Below are 21,867 nucleotides of genomic sequence, written 5' to 3'. Positions count from 1 at the left end.
TTTCATTTTGAACCAGTTTGTAGTTGGTCACTTTGCCATCTGAGGTGGTTGACCGCCGCGTTGACCGCCCACTGACCACCGCTTGTGACGGCGCATCAGACCATATTTCGAGTTTTCATTATCTAGGCGATGATCTATGCATCCATACGAGCGTTTTGATATATAACATGGTCATGTTAGAAAAAGTTGATAAATTGTGGATTTACGTTTTGACGTTACTATTTAACGTTTTTACGTTTATCTTCGGTTTACGATCTGTGAAGATCTGACCATCGGTTTTGCTTCAATTTTGGATATGTTGATCGTATGACTGTCCCGGTGACTTTGTGAGGTCACGGGCGAAGATCCGACCGTTGGATCTTCGTATAATTGAGAAATAGTGATTCGGAAGGCGATTCGTGAGAATCTGACCGTCGGATTTTCATATAATTTTATGGAGATGTTTGTTAGAGTGATTCAAGAAGATCTGAGTCTTCGTGATAATTTTGGAGGATGATCCTAAAGGCGATCCGTGAGGATCCGACCGTTGGATCATCATTAAATTCAGATCCGACCGTTGGATCATCGTATAATTTCGATCTGACCGTTGGATCATCATTAAAATTAGAATCCGACCGTGGGTTTCCGTATATGTGTGCTTTTGAGTTGTTGGCTAAGTTAAGATCATTATTGGATTAGGTGATCGATGGATTTATTTGGCGGACGATTCGTGAGATTGTTAATGGAGCTGTTAAGAAGACGCAGCTGGATTAGAGGTGAATAAACCTCACGTGGTTCATATTACGAACCCAATACAATTAATTGCTTTATTTTGTTGCAATCATATGAACTATAGTTGGTATTAATGGGCATTCCTGTGTGAATGTCTATCTATATATATATTATTTATGTGAAATAATATGTATTGTTGAAATTGTGAGATATTATGTACTGTTATGGTTGTGTTGAGTTTATTGTTGAAAAGCAACAATATTGTGAGAGGTATTAAATTTATTGTTGAGAAACAATAAATTGTTGATTTGTTGAGATATATTGATCTGTGGAGATCAATAGGTCACGGGGGTGACCATGGCATCTATTAGTGAACCACGCCCTTGTACCGGGTAGGTGGAAACTAATAGCATTAAATCGTGAACCACGCCCTCGCGCCGGGTAGGTGGAAACGATCAGTTAGAGCTCTAGTCTGTCTGCCAAATGTTGAGTGACCTTATGAGGGTAACGGGGAGTGACTCATAAGTGTATAATATTTATATATATATATATTTATATATATATGAGAGTGAGAAAGTGAAGTGGTTTTGTGGTGATCATTGTAATTGTGATGTTTCTACATTTCTATACTTGAGTTAAAGGAAATGTATTTTATTAAATCAACAGTTCTTCTTGTTTACTCATACTGGCTGTAAAAAGCTTACCGGGTTTTGTGTTGTTGCAACTCCCGGTACACTATTCAAATTGTGTAGCGGGTAATCCTACAGGACAGGAGAACCAGGACGGTGATCGTGCGGTTAGAGCAATTGTTAGAGTTTTACAGCAATTGTACGTTGTGAGGTGTGTTATGCTCATTTGAGCTTTACAATATTGCTTGTGAGAGTGAATTGTAATAATGAACTCGAAGTTTCGAGATTTGGATTTTGTAATTGTAATTATTCATGTTTCGGATTTGAATTTATTATTCAAAATTCGGGGCGTGACAGAATCGATCATAGAAATTGGTTAAGCCATGAAGGGATCCATATTCATATATCCCCGCTCGATGGATCATAGTCACACAAAAGAGGCTTATGGAATACTGGACTGCAGGTATGGATCAGAGTCATGATGCTCGCCAAGTTGAGCACAAGCGTTTGTAATATCGCCATATATATATATATATATAGGATTTTTCTCAGGTGCGGACGTCAGAACCGAAATTTCGGTACGGATTTCCCGTTTTCACCCACTTTCCGATCACATATTTTGATATTAATCGTTCAGTTTTTAGGTCCTAATGTATAGATCATCTCTGCAAAATTTCAGCCAATTTGATGATTGTTAAGGCATCCAAAACTGCAATTTACACGAACGAACCGAATCTGTCGAACCGAAACCGTTCATGTACATTGTTGTAATTTGCAGTTTTGGATGCCTTAACGATCACCAAATTGGCTGAAATTTTGCATAGGTGATCTATACATTAGGACCTAAAAATGAATGGTTAATATGTGAAAATGTGATTGGAAAGTGGGGGAAAATGGGAAATCCGTACCGTCCCACGGTACCGACGTCCGCACCGTAGCCGGACTGTATATATATATATTAGTTGAATCAATACGCCAATTAATCTCCAAGTTAGAACTGTTCGTTTAACATATTGATGTAGGACGAGAATGAGCCCGATTCAACCAGAAAATCATAAAAGTAAAGAAGCGGCATAGAATCAAGAAGAGTGATTGGAAAATAGGTAACTCACGTGTAATGAGGTTACTAACCGCTGAAATATTCAAAAAGATTTGGTTTTGGACTTTTCGGGTTACTCGTGCAAAAAGACAGGTTTTAATTGTGAATCAGATTTGATCAACTTTTGACCAGAATGTCCGTTTGAGACGCATGATCCCTTTCCAGAATAGGAACGACGAGATCTTCAAGACTCACTTTAGTGAGCCCTATCAGATTTAAGCCAAAATATATCGTCTTAATTATCCGATTGGGGATTTAATTTTAGGCTAGTTTTATATCGTTTTAGGATTCTAGTTTCCTTTTAAATTTGGATTCTTTAGGATTTCTTGTTAGATTATGATTTTAGGTCTTGGATGCCTATATAAGCACCATCATACTTTGTATTAGAATCAGTTTTTGATATCAAATTTAATAAAAATTAGAGATTTTTCTCTCTTTCTCTGGTGGATTCCAGAACTATGTCTTTTAGGGTTTATCGCTTATAAACTCTGTTACTTCCGATCGCGTCACATATGCTTATATAATTTGGAGAAATTTTTAGCGAAATCTCTTTCTACCGGTAGCTCAAAAAGTATTTTTTGTGTAAATAATCAAATTATATAGTTTCATACATGTACGTAACTAAATGGTATATTCGCAGTCCTAATTCCTAAAGTCGATGCATCTCGCTTGAACGCATGCTTATAATATTTCAGTTTGACTACTTTCTTTCAAGAGGAGATTAATTAAGGCCTTAGTCTTATTCACTGCCATTTATCTGGCCCACAATTTTGACCAGGTTCAATATATAGTGGCCAAATTACTGTATATATGTCAATATATTCTCTCATATATATTCCGACACCACCTTTGGCTTTGGATATATAATTTTAAGAATACTGAGAATTTACTGAGAATAGTTCCTTTGCTATAAATACGGTAAGCATGTATATCATGTTACTACTCACTTACCATGAAGCCAAAACAAGATGGAAAGGAAAGAGAGATTATCAATCAATTAAAGTCAGTTGTCACCCGGAGTTTCCCTGATCACTTCATTGGCATCGATCTGTATTCACTCATTCATGTACACATCCCACTGAAGTGTTTGGGGGAACTCTAGTTGCCACTTGACCTCTGCCATCTCCGGCCTAGCTAATTCGCTATACATATAGTTCATGTCGATCCTGTTTCTGATAGGAACACCCCCTACATATTACATTATATATTCACCACTTATTTCATGATAATTACTGCTGCAGGTCATCGATCTGAATTGTTCATCATTCCTTAATTTACAATTTTATATGTATATGCTGATCAATATCCTCAATTTCAACTGTCATTTTCCTGCTTAATATCTCTCTCAAGATACCTAATAGCTAGCCAAACAGGTAGTGAAACATAGATCCATGCATGATATATATATATATATATATATATATGAATGAGTGTCTTCCTCATTCCTAAATATCCTGAAAGCTTTATGACTAAACTGGGTAAGCAGCAGAACCTATCTCAGTGACTCAGTCACTTCAATCTGCTTTGCATGCAAACATCATCACATATAGTATATATTTGATGAGCTACTAATAATTCTTCATGTTATTAAAATAGCAAAACTTAGCCACACAACGGTGATCGCTGTCATTCTTGCTGATCTAGCTTCGTATTCTCGCCACTCCGGGGCCCATTTGCTCTGGCCCGGACGCTTGAATCTAATATTTTATTGGCTTTGCTAGCTAGCTACCAGCTACAGATCGATATTTTGGTCATCAGCGTCGATCCATGGTTAACCATATACAAATTCAGTCATGTATAATATATATGTACCGGACAAGCAGCTGAAAGTTGGTCACTTTACCCAGAAAGTGCGCTTTGCAAACATCACATATACTATATTTGGACTTGAGGGTGGGTGGCATGGGGCGCCTTAACCTATTTGAACCAAAACCAACATGAATTAAACTGAACTTTCCTTTTTCAGGGGCCAATCTTGTCCGTTGCAATTTGATCTTAAAGTATGTTGGGTATAGACGTATAGTAATTAATATAGTTGGGGGAAAATTGGTTTAACCAGTCCCACTTGATTTAAAGTTCCAAGGTAGGAAGCAAGATGCAAACCACAATAATGAAAATTTGCGACTACAAAGTTGGGTCGATCACTTCCTTAGTCTCCCTGCTTATATAATCTCCGTTTGCAGCTAGTGATCGAGATAACAATTTCACCGGCAGCCAACATGGTTTCCATACGAAATCCGAAATGTCATAGCACCGTAAACATGCTAGTTATGTGCTTATGTTTATTTACACTTCTTGATACAACGTTTGCAATTGTAAGTACTAACCATATTCAGTTTCCCATGAGCACCACTGAAGCTTCTTTCATATATATGCAAACTATAGTTGCTCTGAGTTTTGATTCTCTTTTATTTCAGTGGCTCAATCACGGAGGTGACAATAGTAACAGAAGGTATGCTAATGGGGAATTGCTCATCACCCCAAGGACGGTGTTAAAAATGCAACAAAAATGGTCATTTTTCGCCGGTAAAGACATAACTGCAACCCCTGCAGTGGCCGATGGAAGGGTCTATTTCCCATCATGGAATGGATTTCTGTACGCAGTGAATGCATTTACCGGCGCTTTGATATGGAAGCAGAATCTTAGTCAGTTAACTGGACTAAATGGCACAGGAGTCGTTGTGAATGTGACTGTGTCGAGATCAACGCCAACAATAGCTGGTAACCTCTTGATCGTTGGTATTTATGGACCTGCTGTTGTGATTGCTGTGGAGCGATCGAACGGGAGGCTTGTCTGGTCAACTCAACTAGACCCACGCCCTCGAACTATGATCACGATGTCTGGCACCGTACTCCTAGGGTTAGTAAGAAAATCAGTATGTTTTAAATACTGATATATGTGGTTTCAATTTATTTCAGGGATTCCTTGCTAGTTGCTACCATGGAACTCATCTTACATTTTTGCAGGTCATTTTATGTAGGGGTGTCATCTCTGGAAGAAGGCTTACCAGCTTCTCAGTGTTGCAGTTTCCGTGGCAGTGTAGCAAAGCTAGATGTTAGAACTGGTGCAGTCTTATGGTGGACTTATATGCTACCGGACAACGGTGGTAGATTGAACGGTTATTCGGGAGCTGCAGTATGGGGAAGCAGCCCTGCCATTGATGTATTGCGGAGACATGTCTATGTAGCAACTGGGAACCTCTACACAGCTCCACCTGAGGTGCTTCAATGTCAAGAGAAACAGAATAACCAGACAGGAACGCCTACACAGCCTGACCAGTGCACCGGTCCAGATATCCACTTCAATTCAATTATAGCATTGGATCTTGTTACCGGGAGGATTGTATGGTCTAGGCAGCTAGGTGGTTACGACATTTTCTACTTCGCTTGTTTGATACCGAACAACCCCGACTGCCCACCAGGACCTAATGATGATGCCGACTTTGGAGAGGCACCAATGCTGCTTACCATACACCCTAATGGAACAAGACGTGACGTCGTGGTGGCCGTGCAGAAGAGTGGGTTTGCTTGGGCTCTAGACCGTGACAATGGAAACATTGTATGGTTCAAGGTAAGTTGCTTCTTACGAATTCAAAGTAAGTTTTTATGCTGAGATAGGCCACTAAATTTGTTATGTTCTGTAGTTGGCTGGACCAGGTAGCAATGAAGGAGGAGGGATATGGGGTGCAGCCACAGATGGGAGAAGGGTGTACACAAACATCGCCAACGGCCAACAACAGATGTTCCCCCTAGCACCATCAAACCTAACAACAACGGCTGGAGCATGGGTGGCTCTTGATGCAGATACCGGGAAGATTTTGTGGTCAACAGCAAACCCAAGCAATGACACTGCCCAGGCACCTGTTACAGTTGCTAATGGTGTTGTTTTTGCTGGGTCTGTAGCTTCGAATGGTCCCATATATGCCATGGATGCAACCACTGGAAAGATTTTGTGGTCAATCAATACTGGTTCTACAATATACGGGGGTGTCGCAGCAAGCTATGGGTGCATTTATCTAGGAAATGGGTACACAGTTGGCCTGGCCAAGTTTCACCCTACTTGGACAGGTGGTACTTCACTCTTTGCTTTCTGCGTTGTATGAGTTAAGTTTGAAGACTGGGAAATGTGAACTACTATCCGCATGGTTGCTAGGAAAAAATAAAACCATTGCAATGCAACGGACTTTTCAGTCATGTCTGCTGGTAAATGTTAGTATGTCAACTTTCCAATGTAGATGCAAGCACCGAGTACATTTGGGGCATGTCACTAATCCTAGAGATCCTCCCTCTGATATCAACGTAGTAATTTCCAATAGAAAATCGAAGTATTTAACATGCACAGAAAATCAGAAGCTCAAGGCCTCATAATAGATGAGTATCATTAACATCATGCAGCAAGACCTACATAACAAACCCTCCTGTCAAAGAAAAGAACAAACTAGACTCTTAAAAACACACCTATTACTTAACAAAATAGATCTTAGTGTTGGTTACAATTGTACCTTGGTGCCAACAACACCGTATAAACTTGAAACTGCAAAGCATTAATTTTTTTTTCTTTTTCTTTTGCCTGCCTTTGATATATTTCCATGGAATACTGCTGCCTCATCTAAATTCACCTCCTCCACTCAGGTTGGATCCCCTTATCTGAAATTGGAATTACCAACAATGATGGACAATGAGAAATTGAGAATGATACCATAATTTCAAGTGGTTAAAAAGGCACCAAACAAGTCATGAAATGAGCTGTTTTTTTTTTTTTCCTTTTTCTTTTCAAAAAGACAATAAAAAGCTTTATACAGCAAAGATGACTAAGGGTCCAAGATAATTGATCAATAAGGAAGCAAGAAGCAAAGTTCAATATAAATATCTCTCATAAAACCGAACTCGGCAACAAAGTTTGTATCAGCAGTTAACACATTGATTGAATTCAGCATTTTTCTATTAGAGGAAATAATTGTTTAAAGGCAGGACAGTGTCTTAGAAAACTAATATAAAAGAGGTCAAGACTAATCATTGTGTAATTATCCTTTCAAAAGTAGTATTGAGCAGTGAGCTAAACTATTTAGTATGTAGTTATAAAAGTATAAGAACATGGACCAAAATGTGAATGTAAATGATGAAATATCCCAACCTACACTGGAGAAAATAAATGCTTGAAAGGATAATATGTGGTATATATGTATAAATAAATGGGGATGCAGGGAGGGACATGTGTGCAAGAGTGTTTATAAAGAAATTAAAAATAGAACCTAAAGAGAGGAAATGAAAATGAATAATAACAACGGAGACCAGTCATTCGACCAAAGCCGTAAATAAAAAGCACATCTAGAAACTCCCAAAGGTTCAGAACTTACCAAAACCATCCCTTGAAGATGATAAAGATCTGTCAGTTCTGATCACTCCTTTGCCTTGAGCCAATTTTTGTGCTCGTGGAGAAAGTAAACTTAACTTGGTGTTGGTGGAAGAAGACAGAGAATGCCGTCTGGTTAAAAGATTCTTATCAATCACGTCTCGTGCAAACCTGGGGGAGCTCTGTCCTTTCAGCCTAGCTCTGGCAGATTCAGTTGGTGCCATGTAACTTGGCACTCTTGGTGTGGTTTGAACCCCATTATCCCGATGATCAAACTTCACAGGTAAAGAAGCCCTTCTCTGGCTGGTTTTCTGGTCCTCGTTGCTAATAAAGTTGTCTGCAGAGGTTAGAACCTCATTTAGTGCTTGAACTTCTTCATTTTTGCCATTCTTCTCCATGGATTGCATGTCAACTGAAGGATGGTCATCTAACTTTTGCAATGTCTCATCTGTTGGTGGCAGCTCCATACTTTCTTCTAGATCAGAGTGTTTGGAGACAGAAACTTCCACATGTTGCATCTTTGGAGAAATCTCACTAGTGTGCTGCTCTGAATCATCAAGAACAGCAGGAGCTAAAATTGTTTCTGTACTGTGCTTTGGTATCTCCTTATCAACCTCTGGCCGGTCAGAAACCTCCTCCTTGGAATCAGAAACCTCCTCCTTGGGATCAGAAACCTTTTTGGAATTGGAAACCTCCTTGGGACCAGAAACTTTTCGTACCTTACTTTTGACCTTCTCAGCTCCATTTTGTTGATGTTCCTGAACTGAGTTCATTGGATGACTTGAAACTTTCCTCATATTTCGTTTAGGCTTTTCAGTATCTGAAGTGACACGATTTGGCCCATTTTCAGTGGACAGTCTCCGGACAGTTCTTTTTGGCTTAGCCGGTTCAGTTTCTACTGTTTGAATCTTCTTGTATTTGCCACGAGACTTCGGATCAGGTTTTTTCTTTAGTTGTAAAACAGGTTCCCAAAAGCATGATCTGGTCCAGCGGTCAAGCCACACCCAGGCTGAGTTCGGGTCCTCTGGATCATACTGGAGATGTAGAGGACTAGCAGTAGGCAATGATGCTAGAAGCTGAAAGTGAAAATTCATAATCAAATACATAGTTTGAACCAGCAGTAAAAGTACTGAAAAGGTGCAGGCATTGAACATTTATCATGTTCCCCTTATTAATATCAACACCTAAATGACACTGTTTTTACGTAGTTTTGAAACTTGTGTTTGGAGGCATAAGTAGCATGGCTCTCCAAATTCAGGTAAGGACACAAATGTTATTGCCATAGAAGATAGGCGTAGGAATCACTTTCTCAGTGTGGTACCCGAAAACTTTTGATTCCCACATTTGAATAGATTTAAAGTGCTAAGTCTCACATTGACAGAACACAATTGCTTTCTAATAACGAGATGAATATATTAACAATACAAAACAGCAAACTAAAGCTGGCATTGAGCGTGCCCATATCAGCATGGCTGCCTGGTTTTATGGCATACTGTTTCAGATGATAACAGTAACTCCTTTTAAACCATATGGCACAGACCACAAGTTCATAAACTTCTTGTTATACAAAACAAAATTGACATTACACCTAAACTTACTAGACCACCGTAGGCAAGTGAAATTTCCATCCTCATAGACATGTAAAAAGGTCGGCACCTTCTAGTGTGAAACAAGAGCACTGTGCCGACCATAGTGTTAAGCAGAAGCCATGTGTAATATGATTTAGATAGTGTATCTCAAAAACCCAAGCTAAATTGAGTATACATTCCATAATGACAATCCAAGAAATGAATCTTTACAAGTAAATAACCATGTCTTGGGAAAATACTTAAGTAAATCTCACCTTCTGAGCAAATGCATTTTTCGAAAGCCTGTCCACCTGGGAAGATGCACTTACACCAGAGTAATCGAAACATGTAGCACCCTGATGCATATAACAATATTAATGGGATGCCAAAAATAAATATATAAAATGAAAAGAGCACAGCATGAAACAATAAAGCTCTTCTGAATTGTTGCAACACATTAGCATCATATAAGCAATATAACTAACAGTCATATCATGTACGAAACTTACATATTACCAATTCAAATATATGTTGATTTATCAATCTCTACACTGCAAATAGCTGTTATATCATATCCATTAACGCAAAATATTTGGCATGAAGAATATAAAAATAGACTTTTGCTGCAGTCAAAAAGCATCAGACAGTAAGCTCTGGCACAATGAAATTGAAAAGGTAACCAGAATTTACCTGATGTGTTTTATGCACTTCAACCCCAATATCAGAATGTCTAACATGCTGACCACGAATCAGTGCTTGAAACTTCACAATCCCCTGGACACATAATAATGTGGATACAGCTTGTCTTCTAACCAAATGACCACGAATAAGTGCTTGCAGCCTTATGATGCCCTTCAGGGTTCGATACGCACGGCGAGCCTTCAAAGATAATGGAGAGAAATATTATACTAAAAATCCTATAACAGAGGTACAACATATATTATTTGGCATGATTATCAACAAAAAGCAGAAAATGAATGAAAGGAAAGTACCACATATCCTCTATAAGCACTCTGTGCCTTTGTGGCAGCTTCCTCTCGATTAATTCTCTGAAGATCCTGAGACCCCGAACTAGAGATAGCTTGTGTTTGGCCATCTTCCTTTGCTGATGAAAGTGTAATGTTATCGTTTGGTATTTCAACAGCTGCTCTGATTTCTGAGTCCACGTTACTAACAACCGTCCCAACCAATGGTGGTGATATCACAGGTGCACTGACAGTTAACTCAGGCACAGACAACTTTGAAGAGACCACTGTCTCCCCTTTATTTGCAGATTTCTGCGCAGAATCAGACTTTGCAATTCAGAACTTAACATCCATATCAACCAACTGATTTGAAAACCAATACACAAGCATCTCAGCAAATGGCAATAATACCTCTCTTCCTTTGGACGATTTCTTCCCAAGAAGCAAATTCTTGATCCATTTTCCCGGCGTTTTTCCCATCGCAGAAAGTCAAATCCAGCTCCAGGAACTCAATTCACACAACCCTGCTTATACAACACATAGTTAAATCGAAAGGCTATACAGCCGAAAAAAGATACCCCGAAACAGATGGAATCTGGACCAAACCTTCATTAAAATATACAAGTTCACCGAATTTAAAACTATACCATCCTTAACATTCACATTGACAAGATGGGACAAATCGTACAGAGAGTTTAGTATGAAAAGCAAGAATGCACATTGAGGAAACACAAAACATGAGATGGAAATCCCCTCGATCTAAGCCTTAGCTCAAAATGCAGGACTTGGAAACCCTAAGTTGCATTACAGAGCAACAAAAACTGAGAAAATGAAAGGAAAAAGTACCGTAAAACGAAGAAGACGACACCGTCTTGGGTATTGGGGGTGCAAAATCACAGAGACGATTGGGTCTGCTGCTCTGAGCTCTGCTTACTGTTCGAAACCACCTAAGAACAAAATTGGAAAGAATTGTAAAGCGAAGTGGAAATGTAAACCACCAAAACAACGACGTCGTTTTGGGGTGGGTTCACTTTATCCAGTGGCAAATACTGTGTGGACCTCGGCCGAAATTAAAGTTGGCCCGGGAGAGTTGGCCCAAATCAGGGCCCAAAGTGGGTTCAGATAACAGCTGAAGAGGCGAGAGAGAGCAAGTGGTTTTATTGTCTTATCTTTATCTTATGAATGAATAAAGTACATTGAACTTGCTGATCGATGTGCATGGTTTTGGAATAAATCTGTTTGTGCGTCAATTATATGTTTGACAGTCACATCTATCTGTTAAAAGTAGGAGATTTTTTTTTGTTTCTAAAGTCCATACGTCCCTCTCAAATTATTATTTTTTTTTTGTCGAATCTCTTTAATAATTTTGAAAGAGAGATTAATTTGAGGTCTTTTCTAATAATTAAAAATATGAAAATGATGTGAGGATAAGATATTTTAATCAATTCTCATGCACTATTATCCCAAAGAAAATAAATTTCTCATGCCTTTTTTTTTTTTTATTGTTGTATCGAATATAACTTCTTTAAACTCTGAATCCTCAGACAATTTTGAAGTTGGTGTACACTAGAAAGACAAGAAGACAAACATCAGTAATATAAATTGACTTCACAACTTGTGCAGCCGGTAAAAGTTAAAACTCACAAAATGAATAAAGATTCAAATGGCTGATGTATAAATTTACAGCTCATCTCACGGTTTTCCTATAAACCAAAACTCTGTTAGCACTACAATTGTCTTCGTACACTTATTTCTTTGTTTGGTAAATGATTAATTAATCATCTCATAATTCATGGATCACTTGGCAAATAATCCATACATTATATGCAACTAGACATTAACATAATTCATCATTCATAGAAGAAGAATAAGGTATCTTAACAAGCCGTCGTTTTGCAAACCTTGTTTCCATGAGAAAGAACAAAACACGTTAGCACAGATAGATAAAACCAAATGTCAGCTGGCAATGAGAGGATTAGGTGAAGCTAACCCCCACATTAAGTGATTAATCTTCATGCCTCTTTTATTTTCCTCTATTTTCTCTGTCTCTGTCTCTGTCTCTGTCTCTGTCTCTCTCTGACCACCGACAGAACCTCACCGAGCTTCAAGCCTTCAAGCCTTGTAACACAAAACGACATACTCTAAAGTCATCATACCATAGTGATCTGGATGATTCCGATGCGAGTGACACCGACGCATGGACATGGGTATGGTCATATGCACTATGCACAAAAATTGATACTACAAAAACACTTATTTACTTCTCCCGACACTAGGTTTCAATACTCTACAATTGAAAGTCATTAGGAAAAACTACAAAAAAAAAATATCTAGACTTTCGAGGTCATTTTAAAAAAAAAAAAAAATTAATCTGTAAAATATTTTAAATAAATACCCGAGCTATTCTTAATTCTACAAAATCTCAATTCTGTCAGACATTTCGTTAAAACAACCGTTAACTTGCTTATGTGGCATGTTTGACCTTTCAATTCCTATTGACTGGACCCACCAACGATGATATTAACCTAAATACCCTTTTCTTCCACCAATAAATCCATTTGTCCTTCTCCTTGATATCGAATCTCATGCAATGTATATCCTACACCAACTTATCTTAATATGTAACGGGCAAGACATGGTTCAAATAAAAGAGTTCACTGGTTCAACATTACTATTTGTGCACTTTGCTCATATATCACAATAATCATTCACCTCAGAAATAGTTGCTAGAGTCAAAATTTAAGCCTAAACGAAACTACTAAAGTAGTTGCAAACTCCAAAATGGGAATCAACTTAATTGTAAAGCAGCTTAATATGTAATGGAAATTTTCTAGCTATTTTGGTTTGGCAATATTTAAAAAAATACTCCAAAGTTTGTTCTCCAATACGTCAAAGTTTAGATATTTTAAAGCATAACAACTGAAAAAGAAAATCCAATCAATCAACATAACCAAAACCAAAAGCAACGACAATTCAAAGGATGCCAAGGTGGTTCACCATGACATGAAAGTATGGAGATTACAACGCATGTGAAACTAATTCATATCAAAGTAATATAGGTTCATCATTATATCCGATTCTCAGTACCCAAGCCATCAAATCACCAGAGTCAAGCACAATACCTTCACAGCCAAGAAAAATACCCATCAATAATGAACAGAAAATATATTGGATAAAAAAAGTGTAATCTAATAATAATATGTCCAAATATATAATTTCCAAAAAGTAACAAAACTAAAGTTCTCAACCAACTGGTCTAAAAGTTCAAACCTGAAATATCAAAAAACTCAAAGAACCTTTCGCCATTCAGATTGGAATCATAAGACTGAATTAGTGGTACCTTAAACTATAATAACATGTCCAAATATGAAATTCCCGAAAAGTAGCATAACTAAAATACTTAAACAACTAGTCTATAACTTCAAACCACACATATCAAAAACCAATCTTAGTGAATCCAATTCAAGCAAGAAACTATTTGGGACTCAGGTAGGAATCCTATAGACTGATATCTCAACCTATAATGATTCACATAAGTGTCTCTTTGTCAAGAACAAAAACGCGTACACTTGATTGTGCCATTTTCCGGCTTGGAAACTATACTTGAAAGTAACACCTTTACTTCGTTAAACAACAATCCGAATTCTTACCAATTGTACGCCCACTTGCATGCAGGGAAGTATTCCTCCCTACCCTGACGGCCTGACCTTTACTTTGCAGACATAATGTTAGTAACTAAAAAGGGGCTCTCCCATTGCATGTGAACTGTAACAAGAACGGCAAAGGAAACGTGCAGTACTCAATTTGTTGAGGGAAAGGGCTGAAAGTTTAGGGTTAGGGGAGACATTGAGCGGGAATAAATTTTGTGTTGCCTAAAATACTCTCGTTGGTGGGTCCTGTCAATAGGAATTGAAAGGCCAAACATGCCACTTAGGCAAATTAATGGTTGTTTTAACGGAATGTCTAACGGAATTGAGATTTTGTAGGATTAAGAATAGCTCGGGTATTTATTTGAAAAATGTTACATATGAGGTATTTATTTGAAATGACCTCCAAAGTTCAGGTATTATTTTGTAGTTTTCCCTTTTAAATCAATATTAAGATGTATCTCAGTTACAAACTTATTAGATTAATCAGTATTTGAGTAAGGTGTCTATACTGATTAATCAGTATTTTTGTGAGGTGCATGGGCATGGGTATGGTCATATATATATATATATGCACTATACACAAAAATAGAGATTACAAAAACACTCTAGGTTCGAAATAACTTCTCCTGAAACTTTTATATCTTTCTAGAATTTCAGTACTCCAAAATCAAAAATTATTAGATAAATCAATATTTAAGGTGTATCTCAGTTACAAACTTATTAGATTAATCAATATTTGAGTGAGGTGTCTTTTATGTTTGCTGTTTATTCTCCGTGCAGAGCCATCTCCTTTATTACTCGCAACTTTTCATGCATGATGACATAAACGAGGATTTCATGAGCTTAAAGAGGGCCCTAGCTTTCACGAACTGCACGTGCTTCCAGCGCGTGTGTTTCAGATACTGGCCGGTGAGGGTATACCATAATAAGCGTGGTCAACATCTTGGTTCTCTCAAATCTCAACGTTACGTTTGAATCAGAGCTCAGTTGACTTCAAAGACAAGCAGTTGCATGCAAAGATATATAATTTAACCATGAAAAACAAATAAGCAATTAATTTGCAAATTTAAAAATAACTGGTTAGTTGGCTTCCATTGTCTCTTTGTGCTTAACTGGTTACTTTCCACACTGTCTCTCATGTTCACTTGGCACAGAAATTTCAGTCTTTACAGGACTCAGATTTCTTCATTCTCTCCACAATAATGAGTGCTCTGAATTAAAGCTGGGCGGTCTTACAGAGTAATCATCAACTACCTAAGTAAAATTCTTTCTTGTCATCATCTCAGTACTAACTTTCTTATTTTAATCATTTTCCCAATCAGTTTGGTATTCCAATTAAGTAAAACTCAGAACCTGCTTTTCCCTGGATTAGGTATAACAGAAAGTACCCCTCTTTTCTTTATCATAGTTGGTTCTGATTATATTTCATATGTATGTTGGTGGCCGGCATTTGAACCTGTGGCGGCCCTTTGAGTTCAATCCAAGCAATGAAGAATTTCTGGGTTTGTTCGAGTTTGTTGTTTGTGATTATATCTCTGTTACCTCCGATTCCAACTGCTCAGTTAACTCCGAGCGAGAGCCGGATTCTATTCCAAGTTCAAAAGCTTCTTGAGTATCCTCCTGCTCTACAAGGATGGTCGAACTGGACCAACTTCTGCTACCTTCCTCCTACTTCATCTCTCAAGATTGTCTGCACCAGTAACCGCATAACAGAATTAACGGTCGTCGGAAACAAGACCTCTCCCTCTCACCTCCCTCAAAACTTCGCCATTTCTCAGCCGACTACTCTGTCCAGAAGCTTCTCCATTGATTCCTTCTTCACCACCGTCACGAAGCTCTCCAACCTCAAAGTCCTATCCCTTGTGTCTCTAGGCCTGTGGGGCCCACTGCCGGCGAAGATCAACCGGTTCTGGTCGCTCGAGCAGCTCAACATTAGTTCGAATTTCATCTCCGGCTCTGTTCCTCCTTCACTGGCTTCGATGAAGAATCTGAGGAGTATTAACTTGGCTGATAATCTGTTCAGTGGGAGTGTCCCAGATCTTAAGGGCTTGGCGCTTCTTGAAGAAATCAATTTGGGGAACAACCACATTGGACCTGCTTTTCCCTCGTTGGGAAATAGCCTTGTCAGTCTCATACTGAGAAACAATTCTGTGAGATCTCAGGTTCCCAAAATGTTGACCAGCTTTGACCAGCTGCAGCAGCTGGACCTCTCCTACAATAAGTTCGTTGGTCCAATGCCTTCTTTCTTGTTCTCCCTCCCTTCACTTCAGTACCTAAATTTGGCTCAGAACCAACTCAGTGGGGCTCTTTCGTTGAACACAACTTGCAGCGCAAAGCTTCAAGTCGTGGACGTTTCACAGAACCTTTTGATAGGGAAACTGCCTTCCTGCATTGGATCGAAGTCGTCGAATCGGACGGTTCTTGATTCGTGGAACTGTTTGTCTAGTGGAGTCTCAAAGTATCAGCATCCCTATAGGTTTTGTCAAAAGGAGGCATTGGCTGTCAAGCCTCCAGCTAAAACTCCAGAGGAGAAAGAGGAGTCAAAAATAAAGATAGGGGTTGTGCTTGGTATCATTGGTGGTATTGTTGGTGTTGCTGGAGTCATAGGGTTGCTGATTTTTTTCATTATCAAAAAGGCAGGAGATAGGAAGACAGAAGATACATTTGACAGCAGATATCAGCCCGAAAAGTTTACATTTCGAGCATCCCAAATACCAAACTCAGATGCAAGTAAGGCCCTTTTTGTTCCCTAATTTCTTTGTCGTAAATGATGCAGGACTAGTAGTCCTGTTTTAAACTTTGAAGCTGATTTTATTTGCATTTTTAAGGGCATGTCCCCCAAATGATGAGGCTGCCAACCCTTGGTCTCCCACCATATCGTGTTTTCACATTGGAAGAAATCGAGGATGCAACGAACAATTTCGATGCTTCAAACCTAATGGGGGAAGGATCTCAGGGACAGGTATTGATTAGTATTGCATTAACTTTGAAATGTTTGTTGGCTTTGAGTGTTGTGTTTCTTAACGTCTGCAACATAAACAGGTCTACAGAGGTTGGGTGAGAGATGGTGCAGGGGTACTAGTGAAATGTGTGAAATTAAAGCAGAAGCATATGCCCCAAAACTTTATGCAGAATGTGGAAGCCTTGTCAAAGCTAAGGCATAGGCATTTGGTCAGTGTTCTTGGACACTGCACTGTCACTTATCAGGACCCTCCTAATACAGCCATCACTGTATTCATTGTTTTCGAAAACATCTCAAACGGGTCATTGAGAGACCATCTCACTGGTAAAAGCGCGCTTTGTCAAAACTAAAGATCACATCATCAAGAAAAAGTCTTATATAATATATACTCGAAAAGGTTCTTATACATTATGTTTAATTTTGCAGATTGGAGAAAGAAAGACTGGCTCAAATGGCCACAGAGAATGGCTGTTACTATTGGTATTGCAAGAGGAGTTCAGTTCTTGCACACCGGAGTAGCACCGGGCGTCTTTGGAAATAATTTGAAGATGGACAACATATTGTTGGATGAGAGTGTTTCTGCGAAAATCAGCAACTATAACCTTCCATTTCAGGTGAGAATATAGCAGATATAACCGAAGTGGATAATGCTTGTCAAATTAGATAAAGAAGTGAAGAAGTGAACTGGTCTTGCTATTAACCATTGCACTTTCGATTTTGCAGATTGGTTCAGAGAGTCCTAAACCCAGCGCTGAAGCCGAGAAGGAAGATATTTACCAGCTGGGTGTTATTCTGCTCCAAGTTCTTACTGGCAAATTGGTCAAATCAACCAGTGAAGTGAATGAGCTAAAGCTTGAGGTATGCACAGAGTCTACTCATCATTTCTCTAATCAAACGGTTTCAGGGAAATTTATTTATAAGCATTATTTTGGTCTTAACAGCTCGAGAAAGGCTTAACAGAAGGGCAATCGAGACTACGACTTGCAATAGACCCCACTATCCAGGGCAGTTTTGCATACCAGTCACTGAAGACGGCGGTCGAAATCACCATCAATTGTCTGTGCAGAGACCCAAGCAAGCGTCCTTCAATAGATAATGTTCTCTGGAACTTGCAGTATGCAATTCAGGTTCAGGAGGGATGGACCAGCAGTGGCAACCTTAGTGCACAAATGTAGTGGTGTAGCTTTCTTTAATCCCTGTCTGTCTATACGAATAAAATGTAAATGCAGCTCGCGCTTGCTGCTTACCGTGATCAATTTCAATATAACTATAAAGTTTCGCCCAACCTTTCAAAAAAAAAAAAAATAATAAAGTTTCTCCCAATCTTCCTTTCATTGAGCTGAGTTTCCATTATTATCCTTTTGTTCAACTCTCCTACAATTTTATGGTTAAAAATAATCATGTTTTAATCACTCCTAGCCTCCCAGGCAACAAAGTAAATTTAAAACAAGAAGTATACGAAACTGGTCCATGATATATATGAATTTAATAAATATACGAGGCCAAATATCATAGAAAGGGAAGCCCAAGCAAACATTCACAAGATCAAAAGTCTTTAGTTCACAACAGAATGGTTTTAAGTTTCAAGTTATTTAAACATGTTGTTCCACTGATCTCTGAAGGCTCCTTATTAGGAGCGAGGTTGCTAATCAGCAGTCCAACTCTGCTCAACAATCTCACGGACTCTTCTGTTGTATTCACGCTTGTTCTCGCTGAACATACGTGCAGCTTCTGAATTTGCTGGAGAGTTCGGGTTTGGATCACACAGCAATGACTGCAATCAGATAAACAATATGAATTAGAAAAACTTCATCCATCAACTAGGTGGTAGTTTAGTGTCAAATGCTATTTCCATTCTCAATGATCTACATGCTTCTACAGTCCTTGTTCTTTAAATGAGATAATGAGGCAGAGGATATATACTTGAAATTTGCTATCAAAAGAAGTAATACTTATGGCCTCCTTAAGATGTTTAAAAGTGCACAACAGATAATTCAGATTCTTTCTTTGAAGTGGAAGACTCAAATTAGTATACCCAACGTTGCCTTCTTAATGTAGTTACGTAAAGAGGCTATTACGATACAAAAACTTTTGCTTATAGATTCAACTGAACAAGATAAGGCAGGATTCAGGAATATCTAAAATGAATAACAGAACTCATAGATAGTAAACCATGATTTCACAAATGGTGCCTTAGCAATTTACAAGCCTATGACATGATACAATTAAACAAGAGACACAAAAAATCAAATGACTAATTATTACCAAGCAATGGAAACAACATCAAATACCTGAATGGAAGTAAGTATAGCTGCTACATCATAAATAGGGCTCCACTGATTCTGTAGGATGTCCAAACAAATGCTTCCATCCGCATAAACTGGAAAGAGGCAAACCGATGACAGAATTTAGAACTTGAAAGATTTATAAGCACTTTGAGTATGACGATCAGTGATTCAATAACCGATTAAAAATGTTGGGAGCTTCCAAACAATTGCCAAAAGTTACCCTTTGTTCAGCTCCTTTTTTCACTTGTTAGAAGTTACTTTGGATGTCTAGTGAATGAAAATAAGTTATGGCAGGCCTACTTCTCTTCCAAAAACAAAAATGTACAATCACAAAAAAATGTATATGAAAAAGAAGATTAACTCCTGATAAAAGCACACTAAAAGAGAATATATTGTGCCAAGAGTACATAAACACAATCCAGTTTAGGTGAGTGAGCTACACTAAGCCCGGAGTTAAGCCAAAAGATTTGACAACAATTCTAACATAAATTACATGACTAATTTAAGAAGCATTGAGAATAACCAATATTGTTGTTTGTATGTGCATATATACATATACATGAATTGGAAGTACCAACATATGTACAAAGGTAATACGTGTGTGCTTATGTCTGAAGTCTGCTGCAAACTTACTGTTTGGATGAAACATTCGAGAAACAAAGCGCACTGTTGGTGGCTTATTTGGATAATCCTCGGAAAATTGAAGTGTCAACTTGAACGTACCTGAGACACAAAAACATCTTAACAGACTAAGCTTATATGAAAGAAGAACAATCTATTTGCAATGCGATATAAATTTCTCCTCAGATTGTAAAGAGGAAGAAGAAGAGAAATTCACCTCCATCCCACGGGGTGTCATCGGGCCTGTAATTCAACCAATCAATCGTGTAAGTAAATGACTAGAAAAGCTGTACTGAGTTTCAAGCAAAACGATCAAAATGAAGATATCTGAAATAGGCAAACAAAATACTATCTTCATCCAAGACATACCCGAATATAACAGCATTCCAAAGCATTATATTATTGTCTTGAGGAGCACCGCTTATTCCAGCAGGAGGGTCCTGCTGCAACCTCTTGAAATCCCTCATCAGTCTCTTCCTTGCAGGAGTCGACATCCTCACCGCCTACATATGTGGCCGGGCAAAAAATTAAAACTCAGAGATAGTCAAATACAGTTCAGTACACTTGGGCACAAATCAAAACACGCATGCACCTAAAGAGAGACGATTGATGACTTCTAGCAACAAAATGAGGTGCATAAGTTATGCAACTAAGAGAACGCAACATGTTTAAGGCTTCAAGCAACATAATTGAAGTCGAAAAGAACCTAATTTAAACTTAAACCTATAATGAACCAACATAGAAACTTAAGCCTCTAAATCTAAACCCATGCTCGAGATCAAGGAATTGAACAGACATGAGACATCACAGCTCAAACTATCATATTTAACACAAATATCACCGAAAAGATAAAGCTCAGACTAACTTGGATCCAAAATTTATAGTCAACCAGTTGCTACCACAAATTCGAACTACAAAAAAAGTTACAAAGCATACACAATCAAAAACCAAGATCCATAACCCAACCAGCTACCTCCTAAAGGTACTGTAATTTGCAATCAAAAAGAAAACCTTAGGGTTTAGTTTTTCTTGTATCGCAATCAACAGACTAGATCTTCTTCACAATCACATCCCATACAGACCGAAAATCAGAACACGAATACAATCAAGAGCGAAATTACACAGAAAGCTGCGAATCATAGAGTCACCTGTTAGCTGACGGCGAGAAGAAGATTCGGTTATCGGAATGTTCAGAACGGCGGGAACGGTGAGGTTCCGCAGCTGAGAAATTTCCCGCGAAACGAAGAGGACGGGGGATTCGAAGGCGCCGGAGAATGATTTCCACGGTGACCGGCGATCAAGGAAGAGAGAGAGAGAGAGAGAGAGAGAGAGATGAATTATTTTTAGGTTAAAAAGTGTTTCTGAGTTGGAATCGTGTTCATATATAGGGAATTTGCTATTAGTAGTCTTTCTATCGGGTCAGCGCTCTCTCTCTCTCTCTCTCTAATACTTTCTCTGCTATTGCCGACTCTGCCAATGGTGATACCGTGAGTCCATGATGCAACCACCATGACGGTAACAAATTTTTTTCCTTTTTTTATAAGGTAATTCAAACTTGTTACCTCGTCTATTATTGTACATTTATAATCGTATAAATTAACTGCGGTATAAATAAAATGAGACTAAATGATCTTATGTTTAAGATTATTTGGTGATTGTCCATACCATAGTTTCTATAACAAATATTATTCATTTTTTCCCGTGCTAAATTTTTTTTGTCGTATTTACTTTTAGTGAGATCCGTGTTTTCTTACCGATTGAAAATTGAGATGGGTCCCCTTCTCCGTGACACATCATCGTATAAAGATAAAAATATTTTATAAATTATGTTTTTGGTGGGTCTAAGTGTGATGAAAGACAGTGTTAGAATATTTAAAACAAAAGGTTTTTTTTTTTCTGTTTTAGTGAATTCTATTTCTATATAATAGATGACATATGTTATTGGTTTCGTTATGCGTAATATTAAGATATATATATATATATATTGTATCTCAATCTTGTAAAACATAACAACTTAATAA

The 21,867-nt window shown here is 38.2% G+C and overlaps 4 protein-coding genes across 4 annotated transcripts; 2 read left to right on the top strand and 2 right to left on the bottom strand.

Moving 5' to 3' along the window:
- Window positions 1-4,551: 4,551 nt before the first annotated feature.
- Window positions 4,552-7,085, top strand: LOC133710306 (uncharacterized). The gene is made up of 4 exons (XM_062136346.1): window positions 4,552-4,754; window positions 4,857-5,299; window positions 5,407-6,010; window positions 6,084-7,085. Exons 1-4 carry the CDS (start codon window positions 4,659-4,661, stop codon window positions 6,540-6,542), a joined length of 1,602 nt encoding a protein of 533 aa, XP_061992330.1. The 5' UTR covers window positions 4,552-4,658; the 3' UTR covers window positions 6,543-7,085.
- Window positions 6,729-11,329, bottom strand: LOC133710305 (protein IQ-DOMAIN 29). Its single transcript, XM_062136345.1, has 7 exons — window positions 11,172-11,329; window positions 10,737-10,849; window positions 10,353-10,637; window positions 10,051-10,239; window positions 9,636-9,716; window positions 7,797-8,868; window positions 6,729-7,086 (listed from the first exon to the last, which is right to left on the bottom strand). Exons 2-7 carry the CDS (start codon window positions 10,803-10,805, stop codon window positions 7,055-7,057), a joined length of 1,728 nt encoding a protein of 575 aa, XP_061992329.1. The 5' UTR covers window positions 10,806-10,849; window positions 11,172-11,329; the 3' UTR covers window positions 6,729-7,054.
- A 3,706-nt stretch (window positions 11,330-15,035) lies between these two features.
- Window positions 15,036-18,271, top strand: LOC133709000 (probable LRR receptor-like serine/threonine-protein kinase At1g14390). The gene is made up of 6 exons (XM_062134598.1): window positions 15,036-16,705; window positions 16,804-16,937; window positions 17,018-17,261; window positions 17,364-17,551; window positions 17,661-17,795; window positions 17,879-18,271. Exons 1-6 carry the CDS (start codon window positions 15,463-15,465, stop codon window positions 18,110-18,112), a joined length of 2,178 nt encoding a protein of 725 aa, XP_061990582.1. The 5' UTR covers window positions 15,036-15,462; the 3' UTR covers window positions 18,113-18,271.
- Window positions 18,272-18,391: 120 nt separating this feature from the next.
- LOC133709005 (ubiquitin-conjugating enzyme E2 2) lies at window positions 18,392-21,284 on the bottom strand. The gene is made up of 6 exons (XM_062134604.1): window positions 20,995-21,284; window positions 20,216-20,349; window positions 20,064-20,089; window positions 19,859-19,948; window positions 19,229-19,317; window positions 18,392-18,711 (listed from the first exon to the last, which is right to left on the bottom strand). The coding sequence occupies exons 2-6, from the start codon at window positions 20,338-20,340 to the stop codon at window positions 18,583-18,585; spliced, it is 459 nt and encodes a 152-aa protein (XP_061990588.1). The 5' UTR covers window positions 20,341-20,349; window positions 20,995-21,284; the 3' UTR covers window positions 18,392-18,582.
- Window positions 21,285-21,867: the final 583 nt, after the last annotated feature.

Source organism: Rosa rugosa, chromosome 5, assembly GCF_958449725.1.
Source record: "Rosa rugosa chromosome 5, drRosRugo1.1, whole genome shotgun sequence".
In the NCBI taxonomy this organism is placed as follows: Eukaryota; Viridiplantae; Streptophyta; class Magnoliopsida; order Rosales; family Rosaceae; genus Rosa; species Rosa rugosa.
The sequence above is the reverse complement of the archived record's forward strand: the minus strand, read 5'-3'. Positions and strand labels throughout refer to the sequence as shown.

What these genes read in the sequence shown, in the direction of transcription:
- LOC133709000 (XM_062134598.1), top strand. Translation starts at nt 15,463, where the DNA reads ATGAAGAATTTCTGGGTTTGTTCGAGTTTGTTGTTTGTGATTATATCT. An exon ending in AATACCAAACTCAGATGCAA is followed by an intron (nt 16,706 to 16,803) that starts GTAAGGCCCTTT and finishes TGCATTTTTAAG; the next exon opens with GGCATGTCCCCCAAATGATG. An exon ending in GGGAAGGATCTCAGGGACAG is followed by an intron (nt 16,938 to 17,017) that starts GTATTGATTAGT and finishes CAACATAAACAG; the next exon opens with GTCTACAGAGGTTGGGTGAG.
- LOC133710305 (XM_062136345.1), bottom strand. Translation starts at nt 10,805, where the DNA reads ATGGGAAAAACGCCGGGAAAATGGATCAAGAATTTGCTTCTTGGGAAG. An exon ending in GTGCTTATAGAGGATATGTG is followed by an intron (nt 10,240 to 10,352) that starts GTACTTTCCTTT and finishes TTATCTTTGAAG; the next exon opens with GCTCGCCGTGCGTATCGAAC. An exon ending in AAGTGCATAAAACACATCAG is followed by an intron (nt 9,717 to 10,050) that starts GTAAATTCTGGT and finishes TATATGCATCAG; the next exon opens with GGTGCTACATGTTTCGATTA.
- LOC133710306 (XM_062136346.1), top strand. Translation starts at nt 4,659, where the DNA reads ATGGTTTCCATACGAAATCCGAAATGTCATAGCACCGTAAACATGCTA. An exon ending in TTGATACAACGTTTGCAATT is followed by an intron (nt 4,755 to 4,856) that starts GTAAGTACTAAC and finishes CTTTTATTTCAG; the next exon opens with TGGCTCAATCACGGAGGTGA. An exon ending in GAAACATTGTATGGTTCAAG is followed by an intron (nt 6,011 to 6,083) that starts GTAAGTTGCTTC and finishes TATGTTCTGTAG; the next exon opens with TTGGCTGGACCAGGTAGCAA.
- LOC133709005 (XM_062134604.1), bottom strand. Translation starts at nt 20,340, where the DNA reads ATGTCGACTCCTGCAAGGAAGAGACTGATGAGGGATTTCAAGAGGTTG. An exon ending in TGGAATGCTGTTATATTCGG is followed by an intron (nt 20,090 to 20,215) that starts GTATGTCTTGGA and finishes GTTGAATTACAG; the next exon opens with GCCCGATGACACCCCGTGGG. An exon ending in CTATACTTACTTCCATTCAG is followed by an intron (nt 18,712 to 19,228) that starts GTATTTGATGTT and finishes ATCTGATTGCAG; the next exon opens with TCATTGCTGTGTGATCCAAA.